Source organism: Saccopteryx bilineata, chromosome 3 (assembly GCF_036850765.1).
Source record: "Saccopteryx bilineata isolate mSacBil1 chromosome 3, mSacBil1_pri_phased_curated, whole genome shotgun sequence".
NCBI lineage: Eukaryota > Metazoa > Chordata > Mammalia > Chiroptera > Emballonuridae > Saccopteryx > Saccopteryx bilineata.
In genome coordinates, this window is record NC_089492.1 from 259,007,684 (window position 1) to 259,024,468 (window position 16,785).

Consider the following 16,785-nt stretch of genomic DNA (forward strand, 5'->3'; position numbering starts at 1 on the left):
AACCTGGAAGCTCTCCTAATCCTGTAAGTGGGGTTTATGGAAGATCCACAGTGTAGGCATGATTGATGAAATCATAGCCACTGTTGAGAAAGTCAGTCTTCCATTCCTGTTCTCTCCCCAGAGGTTGGTGGTGGGCTGAAAGCTCCAAGGTTCTTTCTTTTTTCTTTTTTTCTTCTTTTCCAAATGAGAGAAGAGGAAATAGACTCCCGTATTCCCCCCAACAGGATCCATTAGCCCCTGTCTGGGGCTGGTGCTCTGCCCATCTGGGGCCATGCTCGCAACAGCTATTTTTAGCACCTGAGGTGGTAGCTCCAAGGAGCCATCCTCAGTGGCTGGGCAATGTGCTCAAACCAATTGAGCCATAGCTGCAGGAGGTGAAGAGAGATAAGGGGAGGGGGAGGGGTGAAGAAACAAATGGCTGCTTCTCCTGTGTGCCCTGACCAGGAATTGAACCCAGGACATCCACACACCGGGCAACACTCTACCGCTGAGCCAACCGGCCAGGGCTGAAAAGGTCAAAAGTGCCAAGGTTTTTCTAATCTAAAGACTTGTCCTGCTGGAGAGCAGCTCCAATTTTGGATCTATCTAGAGGTTGCCAAGAGTCAACTCACTACAACAAAAGACTCCTATCGTCACTATCATATAGGAAATTGCGAGGGATTTAGGGGCTCTGGTTAGGAACTGGGGGAAGAGCAATTATCTTTCTATGATATCATATCACACCCTGGTCTTTGACCATGATCCCTTATAGCAGTGATTTTCAACTGGTGTGCCGCAGGAATTTTTAAAGCATGCAATACCTGACTATTTAGTCAAGGGCACTGACCTCTTTTCTTTTAAAAAAATGACAACAGCTAACACAACAATTGCCCTCCAGTGTGAATGAATCAAAATTATACCTATTTTTTTTATCAGATCGGCAAAAATGTTTTGATATGCCATAGAATTTTAGTAATTAGTTTATGTGTGCCATGAGATAAAAAGGGTTAAGAATCACTGCCTTCTAATAAATGGATTATTGGCATATTTCTAGATTCTCAGTCATTAATAATTAGTCCATCATCCTACTGTATGAAAATATCTGCCAGGGGAGGCTGCTCAGATTTGCAGGTTTTCACTTGACATTGTAAGGTCCCCAGACCCGGAGTGATTTCAGCAGTGCAGCGCTTCAGTCGTTCAGGTATGACTGGCGCAGCCGAGCAGAAGAGCTACCGAGGGCAAGGCACGGGGTGGGGCGGGTGCACAGAGCTCTCGTGCCCTCCCTGGGCATGCCCCTCTCCCAACACCTTCCCGGACTAGATATTCACTGGTTCCTTTTAAAGGGGTCTTTAGAGGTGTTTTATTTTTCCAGAGAATATTCCATCAGCTTTAAACCCAGGGTAAAAATGCAATATAGGTGTGGGCTGGGGATTCAGCCTTCCCTTCCCAGAGTTTCCTTGTTTCCAGCCTCGTACCTCATGCCCACCTTGTGCTTTACTTAATTTCCCTGAACCCTGGGCTTTTCCAAGAATAGCCCTCCACTGTGGGAGGTGTTACATGCCTGGATGCTGAGTGGGCCTCTCTGTAGACTCCTTACCAATGTCCACCTTCATTTCCCTGCCTCACACCCCACCCACTCTGAGGGTCCAGGGAGGACTGGGACATGGGCTCTGTCATCAGACCTTGCATTTTGTGGCTTCTTCCACTCTCCTCAATCAGCTTTCCATCTTAATATGTCTTTAGTTTTCTTGGTTGCTAATGGTTCTCCACCATTCTGCTGTGGATTCAACTCTCTGTATCCTTTTATTTCCTTTACTAGGGTCTGGGGAAGGCAGAGAAGATATTCTTTCAATTAGTTTGCCATCTTGAAGTGGACTTCTCCGACTAGTTTATAAGATGAAGGATTTGAACCAGCGGACTTGGGCAGAAAGGAGAAATGTGAGACTCTGGATAGAAGTTTGGGCTTTAAGGTATCTTTATTTATCTGGGCAGCACACTTTTGGCATTAAAGACGGGCTGACACCATTGCTGGCAAGCTATTTTTGGCGATCATCTATTCCCAAGCTCCACATTTTGGCCTTGTACCTAGTGATGTCATTGTAGACCTTGAAGTAATTCAGCCTGCGGTCATCACGTTCTGGGTTGACCTAGACAGGAGAATGTCGGTGTTAGAAAGAAGCTGTGGGGGAGGGGGAAGACCTGGGTTTGGAATCTATGGACCTGGACTTGAATCAGGCCCCACTCTGCTGATGCTTGTCCCTGGTTCTTTTCCTTGCTTAGCTCAGTTTGTGAAATGAAGATGACAACACTGACATCAAAGAGCTGCAGGAGTGGAATACCCTATGCGAGTTGCTGCCCTTCCCTTCCCACTGCCTAAGTTGGAGGCCTGTGGTGTGTCTCCCCGCTGCAATGTGAGCTCAGGAGGGCAGGTGCTGTGTCTGCTCTGGTCACTGCTTATCCCAGCACCTAGAACGGTCTGCAGCACACACTAGGGAGCCCGTACATATTTGTGAAGGAATGAATGAATGTGTTGTAGTTACACAGAGAACTGATTAGAGTGAGAACTGGCACATAAATCTTACAGAAGCTCCACTGTGTAACTGACCTAAAGGACACACTTTCAGAACATGTTAATAGGAGACCAAAGGCTGAGTGGTATCCACGTGTGTGGCTTCTTCAGTGTCCTATCATTGGGGCTGGGGATTCTCTGCCTGTGTAGGCTGAGGTCCTGCTGGGGGGCAGGGAGCCCTAAAACATTTTGGGCTGATCAAGACTTTTCTGCCCTCTAGCACATCACTCTGAAACTCCAGCATAATTAACTTCCCTGTTTGCACAACTCCATATAAAGACATGGGGTATACGTTGTTACTAAGCCACCAGTGCCATCTAGCGGCATTGTTTCCAGTATAATGATGAATACGCTTAGCTTATTTGCAGACCCTTCACAACTCTCTTGTGGAGAACTGATGTGACAGCCCACGCAGTCAGTTACGTGCAAGGCCTAGGGGGGTCGAGCAGGGTGGGGCTGGCCAGGGCAGTCACATTAGTCCTTCCTGTCATGGCTTGCCTGCTGTGAGATATTCTTGTCAAAGATGCAGCATTTCCACATGCATAGTTTGTCCCCATGGGGGCCAGGCCTTTAACTTTAAGAAAACGAAGTTCAATAAGCTAAATTATTGTGCTTCGTAATACTTTTCAAAGTTACCAAATTATCTCACTTGGATGATTTTTAATTCCCTTCCCCTTCTTTCCTTTACAGCCCCCCTTCCACCCCGGTAAGTGAACCCCGCCCCCTCTCAGCCTCCATTTCCCTTTGAGCATTTGTCTCTTCCTGGCTGTTTACCTGCCTCCCCCTCTCAGACTCAGTCCCCCTGTGAGTGGTGGGGCTCCTGCTGTCTCCTGAGGTCCCCTCTCTCCAAGGCGATGCCCAGGTCTGAAGAGGAGCTGTTGCAAATGCACAGTCGTTAGCTCTCCCCCTCACTGTTGGAAGTGACTTACTGAGACACTTGGCCAATGTCCATGCAGTCGCCCTGTGGCAGAGCCACAAGCCACAGACTGGAGTGCTAGAAATGGTGGAGAAGGGCAGGTCCCCATAGTAGAAATAAGAGGACAGGGTTTGGGGAGCTGGCAGGCTGGGTGTACACTACCTAATTACTAATGGACAAAGACGACTGAGTACATGCAAGGGGTCAGGGAAGCACCTGAGGGCCCTCGGCGGGGCCCTGTGTCCTCCTTTCCATTTTTCACTGACAGCAGAGTAGCCCACATTGATGGAGTGCTTACTATGTGCTAGGTACTATCCTGGCAAGTTATATACATTTCTGGTTCCTCACGACAAACCTTCAAGTATCAATATTTTCATCCTGTTTAACAGTAAATGAATGGCGATTCAGAGTCTCAGTTCACACAGCTAGAGAGTGGTGGAGCTGGGATTTGAACTCAGGCTGTGTGGTTCCAGAGCCACCATGTTACACTGAAACAGTGAACTGAATTAAGCTGTAACAGCAGGAGGCACACGGCACTGTAGAAGCACAGGGGCAGTGCCCAACTCTGCCTGGTGGGGAGTGGGCCGCAGAAGTCCCTTAGTGGAGTATCATGAGACCTGACTCCTGAGCTGTCTCAAAAGATGCGTGAGACTTCCCCAGGGAGTACTGGTCGGGCGCCCGGCCCCGGGCTGCAGAGGCAGCACTGGTACAGGTACAGGATGTATAAGACAGTGGCGCCTTCAGGGCCCTGAAGGGATTTCCGATACAGCTGTGGAACAGTGTCTCCGACATCATATCACCCACAAAGTATACAGATGCACTAAAAGCCAAGTGTTAAAAAAATACATTTAGGAGAAAATTTAGAAGAAAAGTTAGTTGTTTTGTAACTTGGGATGTTGAACGTTTTCTTAAGCAATGCACAAAACCCAGATACCATACTGGAAAAAACTGGTCCACTGCCTACTTAAAAATTAAAAACTTCTATGTGATGACAGACATAAGCAGAGTTAAAAGACAAGAGTGGCAGAAAGTTCTTCAAGATGTCTATTTAAAAGTCTACATTTTCCCTAGTAACAGAAGCCCTATATCATTTAGGATGATGATGTGCTAAAGGATCCTGTACGTAGTGGGGACCTTCTAATCAAATGAGGTAAGTAGTGTTACTGACGTTCCCACTTCACAGGTAAGGGGACAGAAATGTTAAGGGACACGGCCAAGACCAGCCGACTAATACTGGTAGAGCAGAGCAAATTCAGGCAGTCAGTTGTCAGCAACCTCTGTTCAAGCAGCACTCACGCTGGCGCTTACTACGTGGCAGGCGCTGTTCTTGCACCTTACAAATCCTACCTCACTTATTCTTCGTAAGCCTATCAGATATATACTGTAATATTTCCAGTTTACATCGAGAAAACTGAGTCATAAAATAACTTGGTCACTTATTCAATATCACACGGCTAGTCAGTGGTAGCCAGAGTTCAAAACCAAACATCTGGTCCATACTCTGCTATTTAGACCCCCACCTCTGCTGCCTCTACGCTTGCTAAGTAAAGGAGTCACACTTACCAAGGGCTCTGAGAACCACCCAATTTCTTGGCTTTCAGTCTGTGTCTCTGAGTATTTCTTCCGGGGTTCCTGGGCAGCATGGTGAATAAGATTCAGAAACTTGTCTGGAGGAGGGGGCATGAGTTATAGTCAGTCTCTGGGAACAATGTGGTCCTTGCCCTTTTTACTCTGGACACTTCCTTCCTTAGAGGCCGAGCACCGGGGCTCAGAGGCTTGCTTAGGCCTTGTGCCAAGGGTGTCTGGTTCCAGCACTCATTTTTCAACAAAAATATGTTCAACACAAACTGTGCCTGGCAGTGATCTGGGCCCTGGAGGTAGAGCAGAGTGAGATAGACATGGTCCCTGGTCTCCTGGAACTCCGAGTCTAGAATGAGGAACAGGGGACACAACGTACAAGTGAACAAGCAAGCCCGACGGTGGCAAACAGTGATGTGAACGGAGAAGAAGAGAGTAGTCAAGGGGCATACAGAGGGCATCTGGCTACGTCCTACCAGATCATGAGAAGATGCCTGTTTGGATGCCAAGCAGGAGCCAGCCCTGAAAAAGAGGCAGAGCAAAGCGCACTGCTGCGGGCAGTGAGAACCAGGCCTGAGGTGGCAGTGAGTTTGGACAATGCAGTGCTGGCCTGAGGAGTGAGGAGGGCTGTAAGTACAGGGCAGTCAAAGCCTTTTGTACTGAAATAAGTCTGGCAGCCAACACCAGGTATATTTGTAGCTCCATAGCTTAAGGATTTAGACTTTTCACTTGTAATTTCTACCTTATCAAGTCTCAGTTTGAGAGAGGCAGTTTGATATCAGGAATAACCTGGGGCTTATAGTGGGGCATTCCTGGACCTTGCATTACTAGCTTTTCAAGGGATTAACTTCTCTGGGCCTCACTTTGCTCATCTGTAAAATTGGAGGAAAATATCCACTTCAGCAAGATGAGTGAGAATGGACTGAAGGAGTGTGAATAAAGGGCCTGGCATCTGCCAAGCTCATCCTTAGCATAAGGGGCTGGTAATGAATTCCTGCCTAGTTTTCAAGACCTTACCACCTGTTATTTTTCTTATTGCTATGAGTCCCCAGAGCCTATTCTTTACTTTAGCCAGGCTGGTGTCTTCATTACAGATAAGAATCATACCTTTTGCTTATGCTTTTTCCTTCTTTTCCAAGCGAGAGGAAGAGAGATAGAAATAGATTCCCACATGTACCCTGATCGGGACCCACTCAGCAACCCCTGTGTGAGGCCTATGCTTTACCCATCTGGGGCCATGCTTGCAACTGAATTATTTTTAACTCCTGAGGCATTGGCTCCATGGAGGAGCCATCCTCAGCACCTGGGGCCAATGTACCTGAGCCAATCAAGCCATGGCTGCGGGAGGTAAAGAGAGAGAGAGAGAGAGAGAGAGAAAGAAAGAAGGGGGGGGGGAAGGGTGGAGAAACAGATGGTTGCTTCTCCTGTGTGCCCTGATTGGGAATCAAACCCGGGACATCCACAAGCCAGGCTGACGCTCTACCACTGAGCCAACCAGCTAGGGCTGCTTATGCTCTTTTGATTTGTTCATTTACTTGTCTGTCTCCACTCCGCTGTGTGATCATTCACATTCTCCCCACCCCACACCTCACCTCCCACCCCATCCTCCTATATATCCTCCATCCTTCCTCCATCATACTCTAAGAAAGTAGAGGGGAAGGAGAGCAGTTTCCCAGGAAGGATTAGGCTTCCATCAAATGTTGCTCTTCCCACATGTGGCAGACGTCACCAGTATACTACAGCCTCGCCTAATGACTCACAGTTCTAGGGTTGTGGTGGTGTCTCCCATTTCTGTGCCTTTCCATATAACTTGAAATGTCCTTCCATGTCACCTTGTTACCACCTCCTTTAAGAAGACTTCCCCAAACTCCACTGCTTGACTGAGGCACCTGTTTTCTATGCTGTTGCCATCCCAACCCTAGTCTCTATTTGTCTGTCTTCTTCACTATGGTATAAGGTCCCCTCCCCCAGCCCCTTCACACTGTACTATCACAGAGTGATTCTCACTTAGCAACAATGAAAATAATTATATTAACCTACATTTACTGATCACCATGTAGCAGACATTGTTCTAAACACTTAAGTATTTTATTTAATCCTCACAACAACCCTAAGGGATAAATTCAGGGAGATACAAAAATCTTGCCCAAAGGCACACAGTTAATGAATGACAGAACCAGGATCTGAACTAACTATGATTCCAAAACTTGCGCTTGTAACAGCTAATGTTTAATGAATTAACAAATGCAATGTTAAGGTCATTAGAAATATTTTTGTTGGCTTGAAAGTTAATAAACTGAAATTATGGGGGAATATGTCAGCTTCTAGTGAGCTTGGTTAGTATGAGCTCAGCTTTCAGATGATCAATGCAGAGGACCGTTACTTGCCCCAGGGCGAGAGTACCCCGAGAGGACTGCAGCCACCTGCCTCTCTCTGTTCAATCTCAGTGGTGTCCTCAAGCCCAGGACTTACCATCTGCAGGTTCCTCCAGGTTGTCGTGCCAAGACATGGGCTTTCTGGTGATTGTGTGAACTAGAAGAAAAAAAGCATCACAAGTTAACATCAAACACTAATTCCTTGTCCTCTCTAAGATCCACCTTAGTCCAGATACCCACTTAGTATTTTCTTATTGTCTGTCACATGCCTGGTATTGTGCAGGGAATAAGGCCCTCAGGGACCTCACAGTCTACAGTGTCACTGTCCAGTCTGGTAACCATCAGGCATAGGTGGCTACTTGAAGTTGAATACTTAAATACAATTAGAAATTAATTCCTAAGTCACACAGACACATTTCAAGTGCTCAATTGCACATGTGCTTAATGGCGACCATTTTGGGGAGCACAGATGCAGTACATTTTTCTCACTGCAGAACGTTCTCTTGGACAGCATTGGTGCTTAGGGATGCAGACATGCCAGTCAGCCAAACCAGGTAAGACAGTGACCTCTACCCGGGTGCCACATGATAACAGAGGTACAGAACCTACAGACATCCCCTCAACTTGTAATTACTGTTGCACTGGAGACAGGGTTATAAACAGAGAAGGTCTCCTTTGTCCCTGAATTTCCATTCTATTTGTGGTGACTGACAATATACAAATACATAATTTCGGGCAAATACAAGTGAGATGCAGAATAGTAAAGCAGGCTCCGCTGGTAGGGAGCTGCTGGTGGTGGGGTGGGAGATACTTTAGAGCAGAGTCCAGCATGCATAAAGTGAGGGGCTGCACTGGGTGAGGCTATGGAAGGAATCGGAGAGTGACCCTGGTGAATTTGGGAAACATCTAAAATGCCAGAGTAACTCACAAGGAGTGAGCTAGGCAGAGAGTGGTAGGAGATGAGCAGAGGCTAGAAGGAGCACGTGGTCTCCAAAGTGATTTTATCTCAAACTCCTAGTAAAACACTTCTGAGCATGCACCCCTAACATAGGTGTATTTATATAATCTCTTTATATGATTATCAGTATATTAACAAAGCATGATTTCTTTTCTTCTACATAAAAGTAAACAAATACAAGTTCTAAGGTTTTCTCACTGGACCGCAATGGATCACATTAGTCATGTTTTCAAGGGGCATGAGGAGGGAGAGCAGCACTTTTTCTAGAAAGTCTGAAGGCTGCTGAGGGATTATTTAAATTGTTGGAATGGACTAAGCTTAAACAAAATTGGACATTAATTTGTTTTCCTGAAATTAGTGGTTGGGATCTCCAGTAGAAAACCAGGTGAAATTGTTAGAAAAGTAAAGATATTAGTAGGTTTTCTGCACGCTCACACACACACACACAAACGGTAACTATGTGAGGAGAGGAGATGGCTATGCTACCTTAGCTTGACGGTTGTAATCATTTCACTGTGTATATTAAAACATCATGCAATACACCTTAAATATATTATATATTATTTTTTATGTTAAAAATGACATTACATTTTTCTCTATGGAGCTGGGCTGCAGTGGACTAATTAGGTCTAGAAGTTGGGGGAGAAATTCAGGAAGAAAGAACAATGTTTATAAAGGTAAAGAGGTCGGAAATGACAGGATGTGTCAGAAAATCCATTTATTTGGATGGTGGCAGAGACGGGAGCATGTGGCTAGTGCAGAATAGGCACTAAACTATTTCTCAAAGGAAGAGCGTGGGGGTGGGCAGCAGAGCCATGTCCACAAGGGTCCACAGATCAGTTCAAACCCCTGAAGCTGTGGGACCACTGAGGATTTCACAGAGCAGTGGCATGATCAAACTCGCTTTTAGCATAGCTCTCGCCTGCAGGGTAAGGGTTGGGGGAGGTGCTTTGACGAAAAGAGTAGTTAAGAGCCCATCAGATCAATCCAGGCATAAGTGAGTAGGGCTGTGTTGAGGGCTGCCCCTGGAGAGAGAGGAGGAAGACCCAGGCCCTATTTAGAGGGCAGAATTAAGTGAGGAGAGGTGGGGATGCCTCCACATGCATGATGGCGTGTTTCAGTGAGGGAAGGAGCAGGTGAGAGAAATGTTAACCAGGACTGTGAGGACTTAGATGCGTGGAGTGAGGGAGAGAGTGGTTGAGGATGACTCCTAGGCTTGTACCTCGAGACAGTCAATGGTTGTGGTGACTTTTGCTAAAAGGGGCTATTCTGGAGTAGCAGCAGGTGGGAAGGGGGCAGGATGTGCCTGGTTTTGGGAACTGGTGAGTTTGAAGCACCTATGGGTTGTCCAGGGGAAGCAGAGCTGGGGGTGTTTGGGCATATGGGTCTGGAGCTCCATTTGAGCCTCAGTGGCATTCAGGGGGAGTTGATGTTACAGGACCAGATGAAACCACCCAAGGAATGTGCAAAGTGAAGAGTGGAGGGTAGGGCCATTTTATCAGGGGGACCCTGGGCCCTGAGTAGGGTACCCCTGAACTTTCCGAAGGTCTAAGACAATTGAGAAACCTGATAAAAACCCAAATTTTGCTCATGAAAAACAAACCACAACCACAGGCAAAACATATAAAATTCTGCCAAATATAATTATTTCAAAAGCAAAATTATAAAAAGCCATTCAACTTTTTTTTTTTTTTTTTTTTACAACAAAAACATTATTTCATCGAGACCATTTAAATATATTTGATGCGATGTGGGTTGAGACACCCTCCTTGCCCCGCAACACTGCCTCCGCCAAAAGTCCTGGCTCCTGAAGTCTAGCAATAGGGTGAGGTCGGAGAAGGTTTCTCCTTCTGTGCTCCGCCCCGACTACCCCCCCCCCCCCCCCCCCCCGCACTCGGACGGCTTCTCCACCCTGTGGCTGCCCCCCCCCCCCCCCCTGCACTCGGACGGCTTCTCCACCCTGTGGCTGCCCTCACCCTTGCGCAGAGGATTCACGTGATACTGTGTGTAGAGTTTCTGGGTTCGCAGCTCTCTGAGGTACAATTCCCTCAAAATCTGGTTCTGATGCACCTCATCTGCCACCACCTTTTCCCTCTGGCGTCCGGCCATGGCCTCGGCTGGGCTAGGTCGGACCCAGCTTCCTCTCACCGCCTTCTCCTGGCTCGAGGAGTGCGGGACCACCAGCGGTCTTCAGGTAGTCTCCTAGGCTGTCTCCAGGCAACAGCGTCCCATATTACGCTCCTCCCCCAGACCTCGCCCCGCCCCCTAGAATCCTACTCCAAGCCCCGCCTCCTTGGCAGCTGGACTCACCTTCCGCTGCTTTCCTGGACGTAGTCTGGTTACTAGGACCGCCCCTGGATACGGCCGGAAAAGGACTTGCTGTGCTGTGGCCGACAAGGAGGTAAATGGACTTATGATTGGGCCGCACCTTGGCCAGTCATTACACGAAAGATTTGGGAGGGGGTCAGAAACTTCTCCCAATTTAGGCGGTCTCTGCCGGCCGCCACCTGAACGCTGCGAGGCCTCCCGACTCGGCGGCCGCCCCTCCGTGAGGCTTGGCGGATACCCGGCCCCACCATGTCCGCAGCGCGGCACAGCACGCTGGACGTCCGGCTCGGTGCGCAGGCTGACGGTGAGACCGTTCTAAAAGGCCTTCGGTCCATTTTCCAGGAACACGGGATGGCGGAGTCGCTGCACACCTGGCAGGACCATGGGTATTTAGCGACCTATGTCAACAACAACGGCAGCTTTGCCAACTTGAGAATTTACCCACATGGATTAGTGTCGCTGGACCTTCAGAGTTATGACGGCGATGCGCAAGCCAAAGAAGTTGACAGTCTTTTGAACAAACTAGAAGAAAGGATGAAAGAACTGAGCCCGGACGGTCTTGGACGAGTGAAGCGATTGCCACCCATAGTTCGAGGGGGGGCCATCGACAGATACTGGCCCACTGCTGATGGCCGCCTGGTTGAGTACGACATAGATGAAGTGGTGTATGATGAAGATTCACCTTATCAGAACATTAAAATTCTACACTCGAAGCAGTATGGAAATATTCTCATCCTGAGTGGGGATGTTAATCTGGCGGAGAGTGATTGGGCCTATACCTGGGCCATCATGGGCAGTGGCAAAGAGGATTATGCTGACAAAGACGTACTGATCCTGGGGGGCGGAGATGGGGGCATATTATGTGAGATAGTCAAACTGAAACCAAAGATGGCCACTATGGTGGAGATCGACCAAATGGTGATTGATGGATGTAAGAAATACATGCGAAAAACGTGTGGAGATGTCTTGGACAATCTGACAGGAGACTGCTATCAGGTTCTCATAGAAGACTGTATTCCAGTACTGAAGAAGTATGCCAAACAAGGCAGAAAGTTTGATTATGTGATTAATGATTTGACAGCCGTTCCAATTTCCACATCTCCGGAAGAAGAGTCCACCTGGGAGTTTCTCAGACTGATTCTTGAACTCTCAATGAGAGTGTTGAAACAGGATGGGAAATACTTCACACAGGGGAACTGTGTCAATTTGACAGAAGCCCTTTCACTCTATGAACAACAGCTTGGGTGCCTCCATTGCCCCGTGGAATTCTCAAAGGAGGTAGTCTGCGTCCCTTCATACTTGGAGTTGTGGGTATTTTACACTGTTTGGAAGAAAGCTCAACCTTGAAGATCAACCTGCCCTCACCCTGTGTACTGCAAATAGCTTTCCTGACCTTCATAGTGCTGCACATGATATTGAATCAAGTCAGGCAATTGATGGGTGAATTTCTTCAAGTTATTATTATTTTTTAATTTAAAAAAGCAAATAAAAAATGTATATTTTGATGAGCTAGGGTACTATATACATATATATATATATATTTGAAAGTCAGCTGAAGGATAAGGAGAGCTGGGAGAAGGCTGCTAAATGTGCACTGAATGCCTAGAATGTGATTTTGTTACTTTTATTTTTAATGTGTGGGCTTTTGTTTTATTAGTTTTTGAATTTGATTGATTGGAGGAATGAACATTGTTTTGTTATGGAGTGAAGTTGTCTGGTGTTTCTTTCCCATGAAGTTGTCTGGTGTTTCTTTCCCAAAAAGTTAACTTAGATATTAAAATTTGGTGCTTATAAGAAATGGTTAAGAAAAAATGAATTAGCAGTGCTTTGATTAAAATTGTAAATGAGAAAAATATATGAAAGAAGCCTCTCTCATTTTAAAGCAGATGTCCAGAGTCAAATCTTCTGCATCAATTTCACAAAACAGCAGGGGTCACATATCTGAGAAGACAGTCTGGCCCATGTAATAATAAACACATATTAACCCTAATTTAAGTAACTGGGGAACTTTATAGTTTATTTAAAATTTTTTAACTGTGGTATAATATATGTAAACAATCTACCATCTGAACCATTCTTAAGTTCATAGTTCAGTAGTGGTAAATGTACTCACATTTGTGGGACCTATCTCCAGAACTTTGTCATACCCATTAAACAATTCCCCATTTCCTCTATCCCCAGTTCCCAGCAACTGTCATTTTATTTTCTCTTTTATGAATTTGACTACTCCAGATACAGTATATTATACAGTTTATTTTAAAAGAACCAAAAATAGGCCTAGCATAAAGAAAGGAGCCACCTCTGGTTTTAGTTTCTATTTCTTGGTTATTCATCACCCTTGGTTTTAAGAGTAAACACCTAAACACTGACTCCAACGCCTTTGTTCTTCCCCACTATGACTTTTCTTCCTCATTCCTTCATGCTCTCATTCATTCATGACACTGTTTCAGGATGTGTTGAGGTGTGGGGAACACAGTGGTGAACTTGTCAGCTGTGTGAACATGTCTGCAGTTTCCTGAGCCCAGCAAGCAACTTCATGACTCCTTGCTTTAGCACCGCTCTTGGGCCTGGAAGGCTCTTTTCCGGGTTGTCTATCTGGGGAACACCTACCCAGTGTTTATAATGAGCTCACATGGAATCTTCCAAAAACATTTCTAGATTCTGTAGCCCTTAGTCCAGTTTTTCTTTGTGCCATGCTCTACCCCAGAGGTACAATTACCAAAATACTAAGTGATTTTTTTTTAAATTTTTCTATTATTTTATTTTTTGAGGCAGAGACAGGGAAAGTCAGAGAGAGAGGGATAGATAGGGACAGACAGACAGGAAGGGAGAGAGATGAGAAACATTAATTCTTTGTTGAGATTTCTTAGTTGTTCATTGATTGATTTCTCATATGTGCCTTGACTGGGGGGCTACAGCAGACAGAGTGACCCCTTACTTGAGCCAGCAACTTTGGGCTCAAGCTGGTGAGTCTTGCTCAAACCAGATGAGCCCGCATTCGAGCTGGCAACCTTGGGGTCTCGAACCTGGGTCCTCCACATCCCAGTCAGACACTCTATCCACTGCGCCACCGCCTGGTCAGGCGTGATTTTTTTAAAAATTATTTTTATTTATTCATTTTAGAGGAAAGAGAGAGAGAGATAGAGAGGGAGAGAGACAGAAGGGGGGGGGAGGAACAGGAAGCTTCAACTCCCATATATGCCTCGACCGTGCAAGCCCTGGGTTTTGAACCGGCAACCTCAGCATTCCAGGTCAATGCTTCATCTACTGCGCCACTACAGGTCAGGCGTGATTTTTTTTATATCTAAGTTTCTTGAGAACAAGAACTGTATCTGGTCCATCTCTGTATTACTAGTACCTGGCACAACATGGGCAGATGTAGGTGTTTGGTAAATGTTTGCTGGCTGACTGGATGTCCGACCAGCTGGCACTGTGATTTTTTTCTACTTATATCATTATAGAAACCCTTACATCATCCAGAGATGGAAACAGATTTCATCACATACTGGTTGAGCTGGAGTCACTTATCACCTTTGTCACTTATCACTGTGAGGCATGCCTGGGTCCCTTTTCCTTGCGAGGTTCAAACAGCCTCCAGAAGTCTTTACTACCTTCCTTAAATTGAGGATAAAATAAACCATCATTCTGTTAAGGAGCCACAGTGTTAATTTTTGGGACAAGTAGCAAGATTATTTGTCCTAGTCAAATTGATACTTTTTTCAGCCTGGGCCCAGTGGTCCAGCCCTTCCTCCACACAGGGCTAGGGAGAGGCAGAAGCTCAGAAGGAAGAAGGGTTGAAATTGCTGTAGCTTCATCTTCTCTCCATCCCAGTTCCACATTCTTGTTTCCCTGATGCGGTGCCCTGATATGAGCTCTAAACATGTAACAGCCCAGCCCAGTGCAGGCCATCCCAGTGACTCTGGGGCTAGCTTCTGCTTACCTTGGGTCATTCCAGGCCATCGATGTGCTGCTAAACTCTGAGACTATGTATTGAAAAATACCAAAGAGCTGACATAATCATCCTGGTCCTCTATCTCATCCAGTGTCTCAGGTTGCAGATTTTTTTTTTGAAATCTCTGGGTTATCTTTCAATTAAGATCAGATGCAGGGACCCCCCAAAAAACAGGGAAAGCAATCAGAAAATAAGATAACATTTCACCTTAGCAACAAGCTGGGACCTAACAAGAAATACATGAAACTTTTATGAAAGAAAAGTAATATAATTTCATAACACAAAAATCTTAAGGGGATAAACATTGTATGCTCATGAGACAACTATGCAACAGACTACAAAACTAGATGTACTACAGCAGTGTGGACAAACATTTAAAAACAATTGTTGATGTTAAAAACTAGAACAGGCTAGGGTTTATAATATAATAATATTCATTAAAACTACAGACAGACCAATCTGTATGGTACAAGACCAATTCTACATGGTGTAGAGTTAGTATCTGCTGGGTAAGGGGATTGAGGAGGCAAAATACAGGATGAAATAATAAAACAAGGCTTTTACTCCTAGCCATAATAGAGTAACTGGGACTGGCTTGCCTCCTGCTACAAACAACTAGACGAAATACCCGAAACAACTGTTTTCAGACATTGGATAAAAAGCTGCGCTGGACTGTGATTTCTAGAGAGAAGGGAAACAAGATGATCTCTACAGTTACCCTAAATTTCTGCCTGGAGACACTTTCTGAAATGAGCAGGAAAGGGGAACCCAAGCTGAGCCTGGCAGTATTGCGTTTTTGAGAGAACATTGATTGAGGTGCACGAAGTATGAGGCAGTTGAAAATTTGTGGAGCAGTGTACTGGAGAGGAGGAAGAGAAGGGGGAAGGGGAGTGAGGGGAAGGGAGGAAGAGGAGGAAGAGAATTTATAGCTTTAAATACTGGTATTAGGGAAGAACCAAAGGATAATATTGGTGGACTAAAGTTCTATCTTAGGAAGCTGGAAAAGAGAAGAGTCAATTTTAATAAAAAATAAGAAGAAAAAGAATAAAGAGTGGAAATCAATTACATGGAAAACAGGCAAGCCAAGAAAGCCAAACACTGGTTTTCTGAAAATATTGACAACATGGAGAAACTTCTAGCTAGACTAAGGAGAAAGAAGAGAGAGAGAAAGAGAGAGAGAGAGAGAGGGAAGACACAAAGTACCATTACAATAAATATGAAAGGGACAGCACTACACATCATACAGACATTCAATGGGCAATAAGGAAATATTACAAAGAATTTTGTCAATAAATTTGACAATTTAGGCAAAATGGGGAACTTCTATAAATATATACATTTCCAGAACTGAAAAAAAGTGGAAAAATCTGCAATGAGTCATATCTATTTAAAAATTTAATTTTTTTTATTTTTATTTATTTATTTATTTATTTTCATTTTTTCTGAAGCTGGAAATTGGGAGAGACAGTCAGACAGACTCCCGCATGCGCCCGACCGGGATCCACCCGGCACGCCCACCAGGGGCGACGCTCTGCCCACCAGGGGGCGATAATCTGCCCATCCTGGGCGTCGCCATGTTGCGACCAGAGCCACTCTAGCGTCTGGGGCAGAGGCCACAGAGCCATCCCCAGCGCCCGGGCCATCTTTGCTCCAATGGAGCCTTGGCTGCGGGAGGGGAAGAGAGAGACAGAGAGGAAAGCGCGGCGGAGGGGTGGAGAAGCAAATGTGCGCTTCTCCTGTGTGCCCTGGCTGGGAATCGAACCCTGGTCCTCCGCACGCTAGGCCGACTAAAAATTTAATTTTTAATTGAAAAACTTCCCACAATATAAAATTTCCAGGCCCTGGTGGATTTTTTTTTTTTTTTTTTCCAAAGAGAGAGAGAGAGAAGAAAGAGAGACACGGACAAACATCAATTTGTTTGTTCCACTTGTTTATGTATTCATTGGTTGATTCTTATATGTGCCCTGACAGGGGTGGAACCCACAACCTCCACATGACCTCCGTATGTTCAAATGGTCCTTGAACCAACTCAGCTACCCAGCCATGAGGACACTGCTTACCTTGGATGTCTCTCAAGTAGCGCCCCGCCCACCCTGCGTTGGCGCTACCGCACTGGGCTGGGGGCAGTCG

General features: G+C 45.8%; 1 protein-coding gene and 1 pseudogene across 1 annotated transcript; one reads left to right on the forward strand and one right to left on the reverse strand.

Moving 5' to 3' along the window:
• Positions 1-1,932: 1,932 nt before the first annotated feature.
• Positions 1,933-10,598, reverse strand: CFAP144 (cilia and flagella associated protein 144). The gene is made up of 4 exons (XM_066265036.1): positions 10,352-10,598; positions 7,515-7,574; positions 5,028-5,131; positions 1,933-2,126 (listed from the first exon to the last, which is right to left on the reverse strand). Exons 1-4 carry the CDS (start codon positions 10,482-10,484, stop codon positions 2,016-2,018), a joined length of 408 nt encoding a protein of 135 aa, XP_066121133.1. The 5' UTR covers positions 10,485-10,598; the 3' UTR covers positions 1,933-2,015.
• A 114-nt stretch (positions 10,599-10,712) lies between these two features.
• LOC136331260 (spermine synthase pseudogene) lies at positions 10,713-12,571 on the forward strand (annotated as a pseudogene).
• The last annotated feature ends 4,214 nt before the right edge of the window (positions 12,572-16,785 follow it).